The sequence below is a fragment of the Theobroma umbraticum genome, unplaced genomic scaffold (genome assembly GCF_002168275.2).
Source record: "Theobroma umbraticum cultivar Fairchild unplaced genomic scaffold, ASM216827v3 scaffold_30.0, whole genome shotgun sequence".
NCBI classification, from domain to species: Eukaryota; Viridiplantae; Streptophyta; class Magnoliopsida; order Malvales; family Malvaceae; genus Theobroma; species Theobroma umbraticum.
This window is the reverse complement of record NW_018397254.1, coordinates 947,532-968,855: the sequence shown is the minus strand read 5'-3', so window position 1 is coordinate 968,855 and position 21,324 is coordinate 947,532. Positions and strand designations below refer to the sequence as shown.

General features: G+C 31.4%; 3 protein-coding genes across 5 annotated transcripts; all 3 read right to left on the bottom strand.

Annotated features, from left to right (window-relative positions):
* Nucleotides 1-342: 342 nt before the first annotated feature.
* LOC110426554 (uncharacterized) lies at nucleotides 343-4,513 on the bottom strand. 2 transcript variants are annotated; one of them, XM_089785566.1, is made up of 13 exons: nucleotides 4,345-4,513; nucleotides 4,146-4,203; nucleotides 3,600-4,012; nucleotides 3,359-3,481; nucleotides 2,513-2,563; nucleotides 2,356-2,382; nucleotides 2,218-2,254; nucleotides 1,935-2,054; nucleotides 1,637-1,756; nucleotides 1,345-1,467; nucleotides 1,036-1,152; nucleotides 820-936; nucleotides 343-703 (listed from the first exon to the last, which is right to left on the bottom strand). In XM_089785566.1, the coding sequence occupies exons 3-13, from the start codon at nucleotides 3,765-3,767 to the stop codon at nucleotides 696-698; spliced, it is 1,011 nt and encodes a 336-aa protein (XP_089641692.1). In that variant the 5' UTR covers nucleotides 3,768-4,012; nucleotides 4,146-4,203; nucleotides 4,345-4,513; the 3' UTR covers nucleotides 343-695. The 2 variants fall into 2 exon arrangements, with proteins under 2 accessions (XP_089641692.1, XP_021297485.1); XM_021441810.2 differs by having other exon boundaries at nucleotides 3,600-4,007.
* A 1,446-nt stretch (nucleotides 4,514-5,959) lies between these two features.
* LOC110426581 (uncharacterized) lies at nucleotides 5,960-8,369 on the bottom strand. Of its 2 annotated transcripts, XR_016352137.1 has the most exons (3): nucleotides 7,187-8,369; nucleotides 6,517-6,614; nucleotides 6,390-6,408 (listed from the first exon to the last, which is right to left on the bottom strand). XR_016352137.1 is itself a non-coding variant. In XM_089785568.1 (2 exons), exon 1 carries the CDS (start codon nucleotides 7,919-7,921, stop codon nucleotides 7,202-7,204), a length of 720 nt encoding a protein of 239 aa, XP_089641694.1. In that variant the 5' UTR covers nucleotides 7,922-8,369; the 3' UTR covers nucleotides 5,960-6,614; nucleotides 7,187-7,201. The 2 variants fall into 2 exon arrangements, 1 of the variants encoding a protein (XP_089641694.1); XM_089785568.1 differs by having other exon boundaries at nucleotides 5,960-6,614.
* Nucleotides 8,370-11,339: 2,970 nt separating this feature from the next.
* Nucleotides 11,340-14,544, bottom strand: LOC110416059 (uncharacterized). The gene is made up of 10 exons (XM_021427906.2): nucleotides 13,752-14,544; nucleotides 13,483-13,653; nucleotides 13,213-13,263; nucleotides 13,056-13,082; nucleotides 12,918-12,954; nucleotides 12,624-12,755; nucleotides 12,334-12,456; nucleotides 12,041-12,163; nucleotides 11,841-11,927; nucleotides 11,340-11,678 (listed from the first exon to the last, which is right to left on the bottom strand). The coding sequence occupies exons 1-10, from the start codon at nucleotides 13,893-13,895 to the stop codon at nucleotides 11,665-11,667; spliced, it is 909 nt and encodes a 302-aa protein (XP_021283581.1). The 5' UTR covers nucleotides 13,896-14,544; the 3' UTR covers nucleotides 11,340-11,664.
* Between the last annotated feature and the right edge of the window lie 6,780 nt (nucleotides 14,545-21,324).

Genomic DNA, 21,324 nt, shown 5'->3' with positions numbered 1-21,324 from the left:
GGATATAAGGCTGTAATGCAGAAATTTCTCGAACAAAAATCCATCGTTTAGGAATCCTAAGGGATATAATATGAGCAGCCAAGCACGAGTATCCCTTCTACTTAAAAAGGTTGAGGTGAAGATCCGATGATTTATGAATTAGATAACACTGTGTTGGGGTGTCTGAATTTTGAAAAAGTTTATACCCCTACATTTTGGAAGAGGACAGGTGTGGGCCACGGTAGGGACCGCAGAACAGTTTCTACAATGTGTCCCCCGGTTTGTGCTGTAATGGTGGGTCTGTCAGTCATTTGGTACCAATGCTGTAATTGCTAATGACTAATTCCTAAATCCATCTCCCAATTATTAAGCAAACACCGTACGCATTCTTATAACATAAAAATACGTGTTCAACAATACATATAAAAAGGTCCAAGACTTGAAGAAATACATATAAAAAGCACAGACGATATAAATCTCCAAAAATACATATAAAAAGGATTCCGAGACGATCAAAATATTAAGAAACACACGCAAAAAATATGCGAGATTCAGAGACGATATAAATGGCTCCTTAACTTGGTGGCATGCACAATAAATTAACCATTATATAGCTCTTCACATAGAAAAGGTGTGCATATATGCTTGAGGAGGTGAGGAGCTTATAGGTACCATCTCTAAACCGTCTTTGAAGATGGGATTTTCTCAGTGTAAATTTACAAAGCTGCATATAAAAGAAGAAAGTGTGGTTAAAAGCCAATTTCTAGTATAATGAGAGACATGAATTTGAGGGAAGAACAGGAAATAAACAAGATTAACCAATATGATGAATGTACAAACCTGCTTTTTCATCGGCAGCAGGGTAATGAGTGAAAAGACCACTGATATCGTAAGATTTGGGGGCATGCAAGTCATGATTTCCGGCAGAGGAGCCAGCAACAAAACCAATTGGAAATCCTAAATTAACAAAACAAGAATTAGGACAAGTAAATTTAAGAAGCTATATAGAAGAAGACATTCAAGAGAAACATGAACCAATATGACGAATGTAAGAACCTGATTCATTTTCGGCAGCAGGGTCATCATGAGTGAAAAGATTACTGATGGTATCATGATTATTTGGAACATCAACCAAGACAGGCAAGTCATGACCTGCAACAAATGAGGAGCCAGCTGCAGAGGAAGTTGGAAATTCTAAATTACTACAAGAAAATAATCAGGATAAGTAAGTTCACTAAGCTATACATAAGAAGACATTGCAGTTCAAGAGTTAAATTTAACTAACACAAAAGGCAAATTTGAGGGAATAATAAGATATAAATAAGATGAAACAATACGATGGAACGTGAAGACTTGATTGATTACCCGCAGCAAGGTCATGATCAGTGGAAAGATCACTGATATCATGACTATCTAGCGCATCAAACACAGAGGTCAAGTCATGATCTGTGATAAAGGAGGGGCCAGCTGCTGAGAGATTTGGAAATTCTAAATCAACCAAGAAAATAATCAGGATGAGTAAATTTAAGAAGCTATACATAAGAAGACATTGTAGTTAAGAGTTAAAATTAACTAACACAAAAGGCAAAATTGAGGGAAGAATAAGATGCAAACAAGATGAAACAATATGATGGAACGTAAAGACTTGATTGATTACCGGCAGCAAGGTCATGATCAGTGAAAAGAGAACTGATATCAAGATTATCTAGCGCATCAAACACAGAGGCCGACTCAAGATATGTGGCAGAGGAGCCAACAACAGAAGCAGTTGGAAATCCTAAATTAACAAGAAAGTAATCAGGACGACTAAATTTAGGAAGGTGCGGTAACTATCACAAAAGCAAATTTTAGTATGGCGAGGAACATGTAAATTTCTTTGCCAATTTGAGGGAATTAGAATAAGAAGTAAACAAGATAAACCAATTACTATGAATGTAAAAAACATGCTTTATTACCGGCTGCAGGGTCATGACTGAAAGGATTATTATCTGCTTTTTTTGGCAAGCCATGATTTGCAACACACGAGGGGCCAGCAGCAGCAGAAGTAGTTGCATTGTTGTTAGTGTCGTTCGGGCCTGCAAACAGTTAGAGTTCAGTTAATAGAATGCCCAGCAATTTGATCAAGGGATGGAGATAATTACTAATTAAAGTCCATTTGCAGATAAAATCAGCCATAGAAGGTAGTAAAATTAATTCATTAGCATCCTGTAAAAGAGCTTCAGAATTAAGTTTCTGAACCTTGATCATAGGTCTGCGACAGAAACCAGGTTTCCGCCTGCAATAAAGAGAAATAAGAGTTCAATACTCCACGGAAGATCACACAACATGTTCATAGGTAAGCATGGGACTTTATTTCATCAATGAAATTCCGCATACCTGGTCAAAAGAAGTAAAATTTGTCCCCTGCAATTCAAGAGAAATGAATTAATGAGCAATAAAACTGGAAAAAGGTAAAGATTTTCTAATTTAAACTCATATATGCACTTATCCTTCAATTAAACATTATTAGTTTAACAATGATAGATTTCCGTACGTCAACTTTCCATGCACAGGGAATTTGCTTCATCAGTTCCTCCTTGGCCTCCTGGAAAACACAAATAAATTAAAAATGGGTATTGCCGTATTGTCAGGCTTAGGAATAGCACAACGTGATATAAAATAATATGTGAGATTTTAGCTAATAATAATTAGTCAATTATTTATTATAAAAATTTATTTAATTTAAAACAAAATAATAAAATGTTGATTTTATACGCAATAAAAAGATAATAACTTTCAAAAAAAAAGTAAAGGAAAGAAAGAATGATAGAAAAGGGTGAGAGAAATGGCAGAGTGGTACCCCTATCTGTTCCACAACTGCCTCCTGGAAAATACAAATAAATTAAAAATGGGTAGTGCCGTATTCTCTTCCTATTGATTTTTCTCATCAAAAGATACAGAAAATCCCTAGGAGACTTCAAGGCCTAGACCATGGCCATATTATAAAAATGGCCATACATTCAAAATTATTACAATCAAGGTTATTATATACTAAGCTAAACCAAAACAAGCTAGTAGTTCAAAAATTATCAATGAAGCTTAGCAGACCAAGAAAACTATATTAATCACAATGAGCTTAGTTGATGAAGGTTGGTTGTAAATATTAAAGCAAGCAAGTTTTAATGAAAAATGCTAGACGGCTATATCCCCAATTGATAGAGCCCCTTCTGAAATGGTAGTTAAACGGAACGTTTGGTATCAATAATCTTCGAAGTCAAAATAAGATTGGCTTTAGGAAAGAGAAATGATTGACTTACTAATTGCATAATCCAACCCATAAAAATGAAAAAGGAAAGAAAGAAGACATAGTAAAGGACTAGAGAAATGGCAGTGTGGGTACCTGTCTCTTAAGAGCTCTCCATAGTTCCTGGTTTTCATTTGTTATGCGAACTATGTGAGAGTTCTTTTCCTCCAGCTCCGCACCCATCCTCAGGTTTTCTTCCAGAAGTTCCTCAAACTTCCTCTGTATTTATAAAACAGGAAGCATTGCAAGCCAGGATTAAGTCATGGATAAACGAAATTGAACGTATAAATACAATCATGGAAAATGAAATTGATAATATATTATATGTCTAATATACTTTTTTGTTTGCCCGGTATCTTTTGTCCACCAACTGTTTCGCTCTTCTCTGAGCTGGAGTTGGAGGTGCTTTTGCCTTTTGCTTAAAATCAGCAGTTGTTGCTGTGCTACCCGTTTGTTTGTGATTGCTGGTCTTTGCTGCTTTAGCAGCACTAGAAGAAGCCACCATTTCTTGTAGACACCGACCTTCAACAGTCACTATATATATTTCCTTCTCACCTTCTATTTGATTTCAGATTTACGAAGTTGTCCTCCGCCCTTCGGTATTGAGACTTAAAGCTGCATCTTAATTTGGCCTAATTTTGAATTCTTTGGTTCTTAACCCTCCAAACGACAACGATTTGTTGACGGCTGGAATGGATCAGATACAAGATCGGGAATCCAGTAACCGGGTATCAAGTCAACGCGCCTATACTTAAAGCACAGAACAAGGAACAATGGAGAAAGGGGGAGATCTGCTTACAGGATAAACCTTCGAAAATGGTGGAATAGGAAGAACAAAATGAACAAAACAAGAGGTGATGTAGGAATAGGAAGCGCGATATACCTGATCTTCCGTTCTTTCCCTTTCCAGATGAACTGGATCACTAAGTTGGAGCAATCAACTGCAAGAACAAAAATAAGATAAAAATGGATGAGAAAATTAATGGCGATGGATCTCCGATCGACACCTTCGAAAAGCTTACTAAAACAGATATACTAAAAAAGATTAACTAAAATCAAACTATATCAGGAACTGTACTAACCCAAAACAAGAACATTTTCTTCATTTGCACTGATGGATAGACTTGAGATCAAAAGGGGAAACGAGGTGGTTGCTATATATAGCCTACACGTCGACCGGGCTGCGTGATTCATTTTGCCTTCCTAACGAAGCAGCACTGTACTTCTCACCTCCGGTGACTTCTTCAACTTCTCGCGCGACCACCAAGCATTCTATACATTTATAATTTTTTTAGTAATTTAATGAAAACAGAATTTGTTTCTTTTTTCATTTCGAGATTTATTTTGTCCATCTTTGAACTTCAAATTTTTAAAATAAAATTTCAAATTATAACGGTCACTGTATCAACCTAAAAAACATGGTTTATATTTTCTTAATTAATATTTAAAACCTAATAAAAAAATGTGAAGAATAACCGTCCTTTATAAAAACATCAAAATAAATTTAATTATTTTTAATCATATTTAGTCATAACTTAATAAAAATACTCTTGAAACTGTTTTAAATATATTAAACCATTCATCATAATTTTTTTTCATTTGTGTTTTCGATTTTTCTCTCTCACTGCCTAGCTTTCTCTAATTTATCGATTTCTCTCTTCAACAGTTATCTGTTATGTTTTTAATTTTTCTCTTTTGCACTTTTAGATTTCTTTTTCCTAAACTTTCAAGACACCAAACGATAGTTTTGATGTACTTAAAATGGTTAGCTATTTAAAAAATTTAATTTTTAAGTATTTTGAATAAAATAAAAATGATAGAAATGATCATGTTTGAAATAGTTTTTAATTGGATCAATTTAAGATTTTAGATACAATAGAAATGTTGTTGTTAATATGATTTATGAAAACATATTAAAAATACTTTAATTGGTGTCAAATTATAAAAAATAAAAATAAAAAGAGTTGAAAAGATCTTAAATTTTAATTTGTAAGTAATAATAATATTTTAGACATTAAAGTGTAATAAAAAATTTTTAAGTATGGCATATAACAACAATATTGTTTTAACATAGCGTGTAATAATAATATTTTTTTAATATGTTGTGTAACATGTTTTTGTATGTAACAAAAAAAAATTTTTAACAGTGTAAAATATTTTTATACATGACATGTAATAACTTAATTGTGACATGTAACATCATGACGTGTAATTTTATTAAGAGTAATTTTATCTAACTTGGTTAAAAATAATTAATATTATAAAAAAAATATTTTTAAAAATATATTATCTTTAAAGGTTATTTTTTAAAATGCTTCAAGCCTAATTATATAATATATATTATGTTTTTTATCCATAGCTAAAAGATATAAGCTTACATTCACAAGACATAATTATATTAAACCTTTCTTATATTATTATAATTATTATGTGTTCATCTAATATTATTAATTTCTTTAAAAAAAATTAAAACAATCACCGCGTGAATAGAAATTAAACAAGATTAACATGTATTAGTTTGTTTCATGACTAATATAATTAATTAAAGCACTTAATCTTTTAAAATTTATTTGAAATTTAATTTTTTTTAATTATTATGCCTCCTTATCACATTAAAAATGATTTCACAAAAGATTTCAATAAAATCGCTCAACCAAATTACCAATGGTTTGGTCATTTAAAATTTCAATTGGCATATAAATATTTATTTTTATTGCAGTCAAATCCTCGCCGGAAAAGCCAAACGGGCGATATTCGAACGAATCGATTTGCTCGTCGCGAGAGTACAAGTGGTCCCTCACACAGTTTTCGGCCATTCGAGAACATTAAGTTGAGCAAGAAGGTCAAACCGATTAGGAGGCGTTTGAAACTTTCGTTCACCGCCCGCATAATTATATAATTGCCGGCCTCTGCTTTCCTTGTCGCTCGAGCCCATACACTCGAGTTTTTCTAATTGTTTAGGATAAATACGCTCGATCCCGAAAACTGGCGTCATCTGCGGAGAGCGCGCGTATGGGTGTGGTTTCTGCGTCGCGCGAGGGCCTCTCGTTCGACAGCAATTTGAGAGCGTTATATTTACCATTCTCAGCGGAGGTAACGTCTGGGAACTGCATGCCTTTCCTTATTGGGCGACTGCGTACAGTAATCTGTTTCGACTTTTGTCAATATTTTCATGTTTCTTTAGCCAAAGAAAGTAAAAGCGAGTAATTGGGTCGTCGTACTCCCCTCACTGTGATGCAGAAATCTGGACTCACCTTAAATCAGTTCAGGACTCCAATGGATTGGGCCGATTCGAACAAGAAACTTACAAACTATGTGCACCTGGCGGGCTCAAGAGATGGGAACCAACACACTGCAATATATAGCCAGTCGGGTGCAAAATGATTAGTGTTCATTAGAGCTATACATTTACAGACAACACACTATACCCTTTTTAGGATTATGAGGGGGAAAAATGATTATCAGAAGATCATCATTTAATAAGTTATATCCTACAGTTGGTAGCATGATGAAGGGTAAATTTAGAGGAGGAAAGAATTCCATGGATGACAAAATGATCACAAAATTACAAGTTCAGAAGCATGACATGCCTAGAGAAGGTTTAACTATGTTCATTCTGTCACTCTCAAGTCAAAAAGCAGATAATATTCAAGCATCCAAGATTTCAGAAGGTTGAATATGTCTTGACAAAGCTACAGTTTGTAATTAGATGAAATCCGTATGTATTTCTATTGGTATTTGAATCTGTAACACTTATCAATTTGTATAGTCTTGCAGCACACACAAATAAAAGTTTAATACAGAATGGAAGTATGCTTTCCTTTTCAGAAACTTTCTGCCTTAGTATATGATACAACGTGGTTAAAGAAAACCAACAAGGTAGCAGAATATATCTTCCAGCGCATTGATGGAGAGAATCCAAACCTGGTTGAAACGATACTAATGCAATAGGCCAGCACTAAGAGATTTGCCCTGAAAATACTCGGCATCACGCAGACACTCCTTCCTCACCTCAGAATTCTGCTCTTCTGCTTTCTTAGCCAGCTTTTCCTCCAAGTCAGATAGTTCAGTCTGTAATGTTGGTATCTTCTCCTCGAGGCTCCTGAGCTCTTGATCATTCCTTGCTTTAAAACCAAAATATGCATGGCCAATTTTCTTCAAGTGCTCTATGGCAAAGTCCACTTTGAAATTGATATTGAGAGCACTATTGATTGCATCCCCCCATAACAACATCTTGTTCTGGTCGATGCTCTCAAGTTGCAGCTCATCCATCTCTTTGATTGCCGCACACAGCAGAATACGGCCAGGCATAGCTGTGCAGCTGCTTTGTTTGTTCTTTGCGGCAATCTCACCATACTTCTTCTCGATCTTCTTATCAATAAGAGCCAGAGAAGGGGGTAAAGTGACCGTCCCACTTTTTACCACTCCCTCCATCAAGGCACTGAAGTCTGAAAAATCCACTTGGCTCTTGTATTTGGCATCAAGTTTCTTTGCAAAATCGTGCACAAGCTCATCCGTGTACATTCTACCACCTTGAGAACTCCTTGGACCGTGAGTAATATGCACATTATTTGCTGCATCTTCACTATGAGTTGGTGATGCTAGAAGCCATGACTGAACCTGAAAAAATATATAGGAAAAAAGAATTAAGGATTTCATGATTCTGGAATAAAGAAGATCAACACTTAGTGCAAATACAATGATTATACATCTTCGATACTCTTAAAGTGACTCCCCTGCAAATTCAAGAGAAAACGAATAAATCAGCAAGGTGAATGCAGGCAGAACAAGATTAAGACAAGACATTACAGCCGAAAAAGGATAGGTAAGAAAAATGCAAACCAAAATCTAGAAAGATGGATTCCTAGTCACGAGTCCACATTTTCAATCCAAGACACATTTCATCTTTTATTAATAAGAGATTCGTGACAATATGTTATAACTTATAGTTTGATATTAAATTTAACATTTTTTGACAAAAAAATAACAAGGTTTACAATGACATTAATTTTTGCATACCCTAAAAATTTCTGGTAGGAAAAGATTTGATTTGTTTGTGGTTCCTGAAGCACATAAACAGTAGGAAAATATATAGAACCCATTCTTAAAACAATAATCCTTTAAATATAGAACCCATTCTTAAAACAATAATCCTTTAAATATATATTAACTTACATAGCGTGGATTTCTTGCTCTGTGAAGGAAAGAACTTCAACCTCCACCACATCAGAGCGCCACAACAGCCACATCCCTCCCACAAATTCAAAATTAGGCAGAACACGATGAGCATCAAAATGAAACGTGTCCTTGATTTCTTCCACTCTGGGGTCTCAGCAATGAACAAAATGGCCAGTCGGAAACGGTTGATAAGATCCATCACAACACTCTAACTAAAGGTATCCAAATGAATTCCAGATCAGAAATTTTATTGGAAACTTGGCTTTGAGCACCACATGATGAACCCGTGGGCCGGATGGAGCCAAATTCTGAATCCAGCTAACATTTACCGGAGGCCATCCCAAATTCTCCGAAGATTTCTGGTTGGTGTGGTGAGGGATCCACTCGAACAAGTACTGGACCAAACCCCCCTCGGGACTCGCTGAGCAATTGCCCCTCAGCCGGATGCAAGTCACTTCCTCCGTTTTGGATGCCACAAACAGGAACGGGACATTCGTTGTGAACTGATTGGTTATTGTTTCCTCGTCAATGACACCCTCCGCTGGTGTTGCCGCAATTACTTGGGTTTGGACCTCTTAGCTGATACATAAATCTGGCATCAGCGGAAGATGTGCCCCCGTCCATACCATTTGGTTAATCTCTCCACCTATTAGAACCATTGGTTGTAATTGATTCCCTTGGAGGAGTGGATTCTTCATTGACAAATTAAAACAAAGCAAAGTTTAATCAAAGGTTATATTATACTGGTAAAATTAAGCAAAAAATCGTTCTTGGTTATGTCGTCTTAGAGGTGCTGCCCTTTCAAGAAGAGCATAATCGAATTCCTATGTTCTTTTATTAAGATGTGACTCCCTATTCTTCAGCCTTTGGTTCTCCTCCTCTAATTCGCTAATAGTGTTTGTCCGTATCCCGAGTTGGGTCTTCAAATCGTCACACTGGGACTCCACATTCTGAAGTCTCACGAACTCCACCTCCATTTACAAATTAATTGTAAAGCATTAGTCTCTAATTCAACATATAAAGTATAAATCCTGGAAGATGTATTTTCTGTACCCTATGTTCTTGCAGGCGTTTTCTATCGTGCTCGTTTTTTGCTTTTCTCTAGCTTCAGTTAGTGTACGTTTACAGCCCCTGTGATCTGGTGTTCGCTCTGAATCGTCTGCCTGGAAAGCAGCAAAAGCACTAGAATCCTCCATGGTTTTGGGTTGGTCCAAAACAATCCTCTATGTTTTCTCACCGTCTTTTCTTGATTGAATATATGTCGACTTGTTGATTCTATGTACCAAACTCATCTATTTCACTTTAAAGCAACAGAGAGTTAACCATAACTGACACTTACAAATTATATGTTCTCCCGCAAGCGCTGCCCTCAAAACTCTAATGATCAGCAACAGATATATCGGCTGTCGACTTCTATATAGCAAAAACATATGGGACAGTTCAACCACCGACGTTAAAATAATCAGATCAGATTTGGGAGACGCGAGCCTTGTTCGCTTCTCTTTTATTTAGATTCCGAGGAACCATACAGCATGGACTTTTCTTTCATTTCTTTTATTTTATCCAAATTATTTTATTTAGATTTTGTTGACTTTTATTCTCAGTAGCCACGTGGTGGCGGCCTTGTGGTTATCACAGTATATAGACAACTTATTACTCAATAATAAATTTTTGGAAATTTTAAATTTGATCTATTTATTTTCTCATGATAATATGATTTTAATCTCTTTATCTCAATATTCAGATACTCTTTTCCTTCATTTCTAATTTTTCTCTCTCCCTTTCATTTCTTTTTTTTTTGATAAATAATAATTAATTTTAATTAACAATTTTTATTTGTTAATTAAAATCAAGTTTTTTTTATGTATGTCCCTTGAGAAAGAAAATTCCAAAATAATATTTCACATCATCATCAAAATACTATATCATCCAAGTTCATGGCAAAATTTTTAATTATTCTTAAATCAACTTTTAATGAAATATATGTGATATGGAAGCATTAGAACCATTCAATTGAAATAGTAAAGGGATGAAAAATTCGTATTTCAACCTATGCTTAATGATAGTAGAATTATCGAACATTTTAACATTCTTTTATTAATTACAAAAATCTAGGAGTCCTATATATTATTAAATTGAATGTTTGAAATAATATGGATAAATCAATTATTAAGACTTATATATAAGAGTTTAAATCAATAGTTATATTCACATTTGATGTGGAATGATGTATCATAATCATTCATATCACATTCATAAATTAAGTCTAATGTCAGTAAAATTTTTATTTATGCTACACTAAATGTCCCTGGTAATTCAATTAATAAATGCATATTTTATGCTTTCTAAATTCTAATTTTTCTTGACCATTTGAAGATATTTGTACGTGATTTTCCAACAAGACAAAATTTTAGTTGTAAAAAGCTAAGAAAAAAGAACTAGTAGGCTCTAACTTGTTACCAAGAAATTTGATGTCTTTTGTGAAAATAAAGAGAAAGTTAAGAGGATTATGTATGTATTAATTATTTTTAAAAGCCTAAATAATTTAAATTAAGAAAAGAAGACGGGATTAGAGTGTAATGGTCTCTAATGGCAACTGATAACTTGTGTCCAAACATTTATACTACCCATGCACCAGGAGCAGGAAAGCACGTGTGTCCCTCCTACTTAAAAAGTTGAGGTGAAGATCGATGATTTATGAATTAGATAACACTGTGTTGGGGTGCCTGAATTTTGAAAACGTTTTTACCCTATACTCTAGAGGAAGACAGGTGTGGGCCACCATAGAGACCACAGAACAGTCGCTACAGTGTGTCCGCCCTTTATGCTTTAATGGTGAGTCTGTCAGTCATTTGGACAGAGATGCCTTGATTGTACCAACGCTACAAGTGCTAATGACTAATTTAAATCCACCTCCCATTTATTTAGCAAACACCGTACACATTCTTACAAACATAAACTTTAGCGAAACACATGTTCAACACACAAAGCAGCAACAACCGGAAAGAGGACCAATAGGAAAGGTCCAGGACATTAAGAAACACACATGATCAAAAGAACTCTGAGACTACATACATGACTGTTTAACTCGTTGGCACGCACAATCAAGTAACCATTGATCGATAACATATGACTTTTCACATAGAGAAGTTGCGCATATCTGCTTGAGGAGGTGAGGAGCTTATAGACACCATCTCTAAACTGCCTTTAAAGATGGGATTTTCTCAGAACGGAAATCCTAAATTCATAAGAAAATAATCAGGATGAGTAGATTTAGAAAACTATATTTAAAAGAAGAAAGTGTAGTTAAAAGCAAATTTCTAGTATCATGAGAAACCTCATGAATTCAAGAGAAGATCAAGAAATACACAAGATTAACCAATATGATTAACGTACAAACCTGCTTTGTCATCGGCAGCAGAGTCATGAGTGAAAAGACCACCGATATCATAAGAGAAGGAGCCAGCAGCAGAAGCACTTGGAAATCCTACATTAACAAGAAAACAATCAAGATGGCCAAATTTATGAAGCTACATATAAGAAGATATTCAAGAGATACATGATCCAATATGATGAATGTAAGAAAACCTAATCCATTACCGGCAGCAGGGTCATGATTGGAAAGATTGTTGACGGTGTCATGATTATTTGGGGCATCAAACATGACAGAAGACTCATGACCTACAATAAGGGAGGAGCTTGCTGCCGATGAAGTTGGAAATTCTATATTGTTACAAGAATATAATCAGGATGAGTAAATTTAGGAAGCTATACATAAGAAGACATTGTAGTTAAGAGTTAAAATTACGTAATACAAAAGGCAAATTGGAGGGAAGAATAAGATGTAAACAAGATGAAACAATGTGATGGAACCTAAAGACTTGATTGATTACCCGCAGCAAGGTCATGATTAGTGAAAAAATCACTGGTAGAAGGATTATATAGCCCATCAAATGCAGCGGCCAACTCGGGATATGCAGCAAGGAAGGAATCAGCAGCAGAAGCAGATGGAAATCCTAAATTAACAGGAGAGTAATCAGGATGACTAAATTTAGGAAGCTATCTTAACTATCATAAATGCAAATTTTTAGTACCGCAAGGAACATGTAAATTCCTTTTCCAATTTGAGGGAATTAGAATAAGAAGTAAACAAGATAAACCAATTACTATGTATGTAAAAAACCTGTTTTATGACCGGCAGCAGGGTCATGACTGAAAGGACTATTATCTGGCTTGTTTGGCAAGCCATGATTTGCAACACACGAAGGGCCAGCAGCAGCAGAAGCAGTTGTTTTGTTCTCAGTGTCGTTCGGGCCTGCAAACAGTTAAGTGCATTTAATAGAACACCAAGCAATTTGATCAAGGGATGGAGATCGTTACTAATTAAAGTCCATTTGCTGATAAAATCAGTCACAGAAGGTAGTAAAATTAATTCATTATCATCCTCTAAAAGAGTTTCAGAATTAAGTTCCTGAACCTTGATCATAGGTCTGCGACAGAAACCAAGTTTCCGCCTGCAATAAAGAGAAATAAGAGTTCAATACCCCACGGAAGATCACACAACATGTTCATAGGTAAGCATGGGACTTTATTTCATCAATGAAATTCCGCATACCTGGTCAAAAGAACCAAAGTTTGTCCCCTGCAATTCAAGAGAAATGAATTAATGAGCAGTAAAACTGGAAGAAGGTCAAGATTTTTTAGTTTAAACTCATATATGCACTTATCCTTCAATTAAACATTATTAGTTTAACAATTATAGATTTCCGTACGTCGACTTTCCATGCACAGGGAATTTGCTTCATCAGTTCCTCCTTGGCCTCCTGGAAAACACAAATAAATTAAAAATGGGTATTGCCGTATAATATGTGAGATTTTAACTCATAATAATTAGTCAATTATTTATTATAAAAATTTATTTAATTTAAAACAAAATAATAAAATGTTGATTTTATACGCAATAAAAAGATAATAACTTTCAAAAAAAAAGTAAAGGAAAGAAAGAATGATAGAAAAGGGTGAGAGAAATGGCAGAGTGGTACCCCTATCTCAAGAGCTTCCCTTAGTCCCTGGCGTTCAATTTTAATACCTTGCCCCGCTTTCATCCTCTCCATTTCAGCTTTCATCCTCTCGATTTCAGCTTTCATCCTCTGATTTTCAGCTTGCAACTCTGGCACCACCGCTACCATCGCTTCAAGTTCCTCACGCTTCCTCTGTATTTAAAAAACAGCAAGCATGGCAAGCAAAGATTAATTAAATCCTATAAGTCAGGGAAAAAGGAAATTTGACGGATAGAGATTAATTGCTCTACCTTAGCTTCCCGTCGAGACTTTTGGCAACTAGCATTATGTTTATCCTTTTGAGCTCTAGTTTTTTCAGGTTTCTGACTCTTCCGTTTGCGTTCCTTGGTAGCCTTGGTCTCTGTTGCCTCTGCAGCAGTAGAAGAATCCACCATATTTTCGTGGACACCGACCTTCAGCAATCACTATCTCCTTCTCACCTTGTCTTTGTTCTTCAGGTTTACGAAGTCGTCGTCTTGCTTCTGAAACTTTAGCGGCATCTCTGCTTGGCCCAATCTTTGTCTTGTTGGGTATTAACCCTCCAAAACGATAACGATTTGTTAACGGCTCGAATGGACCAAAAGCAAAATCGGGAATCCAGTAACTGGGTATCGAGTCAACGCCTATAAATTTAAGAACAAAACAATAAATAATGAAGAAAGGGGAGATCTGAATACACGATGAACCTTCGGAAACGGTGGAGGGACGAAAACAGAAAAAGCTTGAATCTTGTAATGGCTTGTCGGTAAAACTGGATCACTCTTCTTTCTTGGGTGTTGTGGCTATGTGTTTTGTTCTTTCTGTTCCTGGTTGGACCTGCTCTGTTCTGTGATGCAACTTAGCTTCTGGTTTCTTTGGATGAGAAGTTAATGGAGAATCTCCGACAGTATCTCCGAAAAAGCTTACCGAATATACTTCAAAAAACGAAAAGCCAAGAGATCAATTGAATCGAACCATATAAGGAACCGTACTAACCCAGAAACAAATTGAATATTTCCTCAATTGAACCGATGATGGTATGAAGCCAAAATGAGAAGGAGGTGGGGTTATTTATACCAGGGGTTGAACAGGGCGCGCGATTCATTGACCTTGCTACAGTAGTACTGGCTTGTAGGTTACGATAGACCTTCTCGCGCGAACACTGATGTGATAGATTGGCCGTCGAAAATTGTCGTTGGCGACAAGCGGAGCATCCGGTTAATTTGGTTAAAAAATATTATTAAACAATTTAATCGACTTTCTTTAAAAAATTAATTGAATCGAATCGATTTTAGTATTTTAATCAATTTAAAATTAACCGATTTTAATCTGTTAAATCGATTTTAACTAATTTAATCAATTTTTTTTCAAATTTTTTTATTTTTTATTTTTTAACAATTTATTGATATTAAATTAATCACAATTGCCAATCACAATAATATTAGTCTCATCCCAATATTTGTAGGTAAAATTATGAAATAAAAAAAGTTTACATTAATAGTATATTATTGTACATAATGATAAATTGTTATTGACTAATTAGTATATTAATAAGTATACTATATAATATATATAATATATTGTTATATATTATAATATAGTTAATTATTAATATAAGTTATATTACTATAGGATACTAATATTAATATAAGTTACTTTAGTAATATGAGTTATAACATAGTAACATTAATATGTTAATATATATAGTATATTAATAAGTTATATGTTAAATTATTAATATCAGTTATATTACTATAGTACACTAATATTAATAAGTTAATATAACTTATTATATTAATATAAGTTAGACTATATTACTACAGTTTATTAATAATTTATAAAAAAAATAAGTTGCCATTGTCTATAGACTATATAGTATTGATAACTTTATTATATAAAGTTATTTTGACACATTTTGAAAGCTTAAGTAATTAAATCTTTAAGATTTTAGGTTCAAATTTTTATATTTTAAGTGTTTTTTTAGTGTAAATTTGATTACATATTGAGTAATTAATTTAAATTATTTTAGTTTAATTTTATATTATTTTATTTTAAATTACTTTAAGAGTAGTTATTGTTAATTTCTTTTGTTGCTTTTGTTGAAAATTTGATAAGAAAAGCTAATTTGATGAAAATTAGTGCAAGTATAGTAATGGGTTTATTTGTATATATTTTAGTATTTTAACCTTATCTCTTTATAAAAAACTGTAAATGAGGTGATTCTTGAACTACTAAAACGCTAAGAGGAAAAGGCTACAACTTTTATATTTACCACTTTACCGAGTTTTGATTAGAACATGATCAAAATATTTGTCAAATTCGGAGTAATATAGTAGCATGCATATATTGAATATGATACAGTATTTGGAGTATATCTTTCACTCTAAAAGTCCAATTGACACGAGTCATAATTCATTGGAAAGTGAAGAGATAGAGCTAAAACTTTCATGTTTACCATTTTATCTAATTCAAATCATATCTAGCGAAAAATCTCGTTGAAAAACACTTTAATTGTTACAGTTCTGCACAAGGCAGCATGTGGAGGAAGGTAACATCCATGAGTAGCCCATGGCCGCGGCGCTGAAAGAATCACTATCGCAACATTGGAAATTTGTGGCTGCGACGCTAGGCTAGATAGGTGTATCATACTAATGGCCGAGAGCATGGCGTTATGGAGCCAGAAAAGAAGTGTCGCGACATTATTAAAGCTTGTCATTGAACTGTGGCGTCAAGAAATAATGACTTTGACATCACCCCATTTTCTAAAAATAAAAATTTAATGGGATTTGAAAATTAAGTTACTTAAAGCCTATTAAGCAAGGGCTAAACACAAAAGAATAAGGATAAAAAATTTAAAAAAATTAATATGTTAAATTCAATTAACAATCGAAAAATTGATAATAGAAATATGAAACTAAATATAAAACTATAATGTGTAAAACATAAATAGTTAAAAATGATATATAAAATTAATAATTTTTTCTTATATAATCAGAATTATTTAAAGATTATCTATTTTAGATAATTTAATTTCAACTAAATATAACATGTAAAGAAGATAAAAAAATATTCAAATTAATTTTCTCTTACATAATTAGGATTAATAAAAAAATAATATATTAATGAAATTTTAAGTAACAATATAACAATACAACTTATATTTGAAAGCTATATAATAATTTTTTAATTTTTAAAAATTAAAATCATAGAAAAAAATTATGACATAACAAGAAAGAAAGAGAAAAAATATACTTAATGGCTTGTAGAAATTTGAGAAAGAAAATTTAAAAAAATTTGAGAAAAAAAATTTATAGAAACTTCGAATATATGAATGAATAAAATAGAAATAATAAATAAATAAATATAAATAAAATTAATAATATAAATTGAAAGAAAAATTTTAAAGTTAAGAGAGATATGTGAAATCATTTTATTATTCTTTATTTATATTAATTATTAATTAAAAAATTATTTTGAGGGGATTATTTAGAAAATATATAAAAAATTTTAAAAATTTCATATGTTATTTTAAAAATTTTAAAAATTTTGGTCCCCTATTACTTAAGGAGGCTCTGCCTTTGTATTTAAGAGACTTTTTTAAGAGGTTTTAAAAGAGAGGCAGCAAGTAATTACTTCAAAAAAAATGAGCCAAGAATAAAGTAGGAAAATAAGAGAATTAGAAAGAAAATTGAGATTGCAAAGCTTCAATAATTAATTTTTTCTCTACTTTTGTGTTTTACTTATTTTCTTTGACTTTGATTTATGGTTAAATTTTTTTGAATATTATTTTTATTAGATATTATGAGCTAAACTATTTTTTTAAGATTGTGGTGGATTTTACTATATATTCTAAATATTAATTTCTCTTTTATTTATTATGGATGGGTATAGTTTTATTTATTGAAATTTGTTCTTAATGTTTTTTTATTATCTAGTCAATAGCTAACTAATTTGTAAATTTAATTGAGATTCAATAAAGAGATTTTAGATTGAGTTAATATTTGAATAGTGTATGTTTATGTCACTTAGGTAATCTGATTCATGATTTGGGTAGACATGTGTCAATTGCTATATATAGTCAAATTAAAACAATGGTTAATAAACCTTATTTAATTGATTCCTATAAGTATATATTGACCCAATTAAGTTAGGTATGTATGCAAACATATCAACAGAGACTTGTACATAGCTTTTGATTTTAGATTAGTAAAACCACTTATGAATATAAATAATAAGAGAAGCTGGTATCAAATAAAATATTGAATGAGCCCATGATCTTAGGTCTTTAATCTATTGTTTTTCTCAATATATTTAATTTTTGTTGGTTAATTTAGTGTTTTTGTTAAATTTTGTCTTTAATTAGTTTTTTTTTCAATTTTCGATTAGCTTAAATATATTAATTAATTTGTTTTTAATTTTTGTCTTTAATTAATTTATTATACAATTTTAGTACCTAGCAAAACTTTAGAAATAAATCCTGGTGCGCACAATAATCTGGACTTACTATCTATATTATTTATTCGATACGTATATTTACGTGTGTAAAATCGATAACAAGTATAGACTATATATTGTATATTAATAAATATACTATATGTAGCATAATATATTAATAATGTATATAAAAATAAGTTAATATAATAAGTTATATTAATAACATAAGCTTGGCGTATAGTTTTCAATATAATTTGCATTAATTTTACATTATTTTGGTATGGTTATATTTATATAAATATTCAATAATATTAATCTCTAAATAGAATGTATTTTATTATTTTATTTTTTGATGATTAAATCTACGTCATTTATTCATATATAAGTATAGAAAAAATGTGTAAGTTAATACATGTAAGAAAATCCCTCTTGATGATTAAATCTAAACCCTTCATTCATTCATATACATATATATATAGAAAATCAGTGTGAGTGCATACATGTAATAAAAACCCTCTTAATACTCAAAGTCAGTTAATTCAGTTAACTGATCTTAAAATTTTTTAATCAAATCAAACCAACAAAACCGACTAAAACAAATTTTTAACCGATTTATCCAAATTAATTAAATTTATCGGTTAATTCAGTTAACTCAATTTTAACCGAATTTTGTTCACCTTTAATTGGCATGTTATATTTTTTAAATATAACATTTAAAACTTGTAAATTATTAATTTTTTTTAAAAAATATTTATTTTAAATTAAATAAATTTTTATACTTTTATTTTGAGTCAAATAAATTCTTTTGACAGATAAAGTATCATTTATAATTCTATATTATATGACACTGAATGGATAATGATATAATATGATAATATGATTATATAATATTTTTCACCTTACATATCAATATCGCGTAATATAAAATTGATAAATAATTTTTTAATTAATAACAATTAATCAACAATTAATTATAAGTGTTTATTTGACTAAAAAGAAAAGTATACTAAAAATAAAAAATAAAAAATAATTTAAACTTTCTTAAATAATTTTTTTAAAAAAATTTTAAGCGGATTCATTAGTTTTTGAAATAGACACTTCGTCCAAAAAATGCAAACACTGATAATAGAGATTAGGAAAAGATTAAAATGTCTTTTTTTTATTAATTTAAAAAATTATAAGTATTTTTTAAAAATTTTTGAAAAAGAAAGGAGCACCGATCGGTGCTTCCTTCTTAGGAGGGTTTTTTTTAATTAATAGAAAAAATAAAAAATAATAAAATTATATAATAGTATCTTTTGAAAAATAATCAAAGGTAAAATTATCTTTTTACCCTTGTCATGTCAACAAGTTAACGAAAATGTTTACAATTAACTTACTACTAGACCTGTATGTCCAACGAAAATTTTTTTTAAGACATTATGTTCATTTTAAAAACAAATAGATCTTCATGTAATTTTCATCAAATCTTATAAAATAAGGGTATTTACCCTTATTATTATGTTAGTAAAATTACAATGAAAAAGCAAAACAGTACGATATTTGAACTAATAATGGCTTTTCTCGTCACAAGAGTACAAGTGAGCTCTCAACAATCAATAGCCATTTGAGCAAGGTCAAACAAATTAGAAGGTATTGAAACTTTAAGGATGTGCTTAGTTGGGGAGAATAGAATAACCATTCTTACTCTGTTATCGTTCTTTAGATAAAGTTGCATTTGGTTCAATGAAATGGCTATTCTTCAAAATAACCATTCTGAGAGAAACTTGAATAGCTATTATCAAGCTATTATCAAGACTCCTATTGGTAATAGCTATTCCAAATTGTTAAGAATAAGAAAAAAATTTGATTAGATAAATATATATTTTTACAATTTAAAAAATTACTTTATAAAAAAAGACTAAATCTATTTTTTTCTCTCTCTAAAGCACAGAAGACACAATTTTTTACTTCATTTAAAAAAAAGGAAATGAAAATATTTGAATATTATTTAATATATTAATATTATTTAGCTATAATAAAATATTATAAAGAATATTAATTAATATTATTGTTTGAATATAATAAATGTAATATAGAATATAATTTAGTATTATTTAAATTTAATGAAGAATATATTTTGTCTTTTAATATTACATATTATTTAATTATAATAAAAGGTTTAATTATCTTCTAATAAAAATATTATTAAATTATAATAAAAATATTTTGTATTTTAGTGAAAATATTATTTAATTATAGTAAAAGTTATTTTGATTTTATTACTTAGAATATTTTAATCTTTTAACAAAATAAATTCTTTAATTTTAATAAAGAGTATTTTTTCTCATCATAATATTTTTGTTTTTTAATTAATTATTTTTAAATTTTAATAAAAAGTATTTTTATCATTTACCCATTATTCTTTAACTATTCTTATAATTATTATTGTCAACCAAATAATAAAACAAGTAATAATAGCAATTTCTATCTTATTTCATTTTTATGAACCAATTTAAATAATTATTATTATTTTTCTATTCTATTCTTTTGGAATGACAATTCTATTTTTATTATATTTTTTTCAATGAATCAAGTATGCTATAAGTTTATAGCGAGCATGATTATATGATTTGTTAATTAAAACAATCATGTCAATAGATATAAATAATATTTAATGTGATAAATTAAGCTTTTTTACGTAATTAATGTAATAAAGTTATAAGTATCATTAATTGTAGAAATACTTTATATTACATGTTGAACTATCTTGGATATACATTAAATAAAAAATAAAGTTTTTTGGATTGAAAAAATAAAAAATAGAATGGTCGAGCGTTAACTATAGCTCGAGCGGAGAAACGGGCGTTATCTGCCCGAACCGCGCGTGCAGGCGTGCTTTTCCTCGTCGTGCGAGCGCAGCTCTGCCGACAGCAATTCTGGACTTATCTGAGGGAGTTGGAAACTCGGGTTTCATATGCGCGCGCGACATGCATTCACTTTACCTAAGATTTTGACGACATTTTGTCATTTGTTTTCCAAACTAAAATTTTCATTTGAAGATCTGGTTTGACTGGTTCGTTGATTATTTTCTTTAGCGCAAGTAAAAGCGAATAATTGGGTCGTCCTATTCTCTTGATGTGATGTTGACCGAGGCTCACCTTGAATCGGGCGAGTAGGCCAATAGATTGGGCCAAGAGGTAGCAACCCACTCTATACGATACATAGCCAGTCTTGGGTGCAAAATGATTATTATTAATTAGCTATACATGGACCTCCAACACACTATATTCTTTTTAGGATCATAAGGGGGAACAATGATTATCAAGGAGATCATAATTGGCGGCTTTGTAAAAGAAAATTAAGCGTTTATCTTCAAAATAGTAAAATACTGCTGAATATGCGCATCCGGGGAATCGAACCCCGGTCAGT

Coding starts and splice junctions, on each gene's coding strand:
- LOC110426581 (XM_089785568.1), bottom strand. CDS start 7,921: ATGAAATCCTTAATTCTTTTTTCCTATATATTTTTTCAGGTTCAGTCA.
- LOC110426554 (XM_089785566.1), bottom strand. CDS start 3,767: ATGGTGGCTTCTTCTAGTGCTGCTAAAGCAGCAAAGACCAGCAATCAC. Junction 2,255..2,355: donor ATTTTACTTCTTTTGACCAG/GTATGCGGAATT, acceptor TCTTTATTGCAG/GCGGAAACCTGGTTTCTGTC. Junction 1,757..1,934: donor CAGTCATGACCCTGCAGCCG/GTAATAAAGCAT, acceptor TTGTTAATTTAG/GATTTCCAACTGCTTCTGTT.
- LOC110416059 (XM_021427906.2), bottom strand. CDS start 13,895: ATGGTGGATTCTTCTACTGCTGCAGAGGCAACAGAGACCAAGGCTACC. Junction 12,164..12,333: donor TAATCATGACCTTGCTGCGG/GTAATCAATCAA, acceptor GTAACAATATAG/AATTTCCAACTTCATCGGCA. Junction 11,928..12,040: donor CAATCATGACCCTGCTGCCG/GTAATGGATTAG, acceptor TTGTTAATGTAG/GATTTCCAAGTGCTTCTGCT.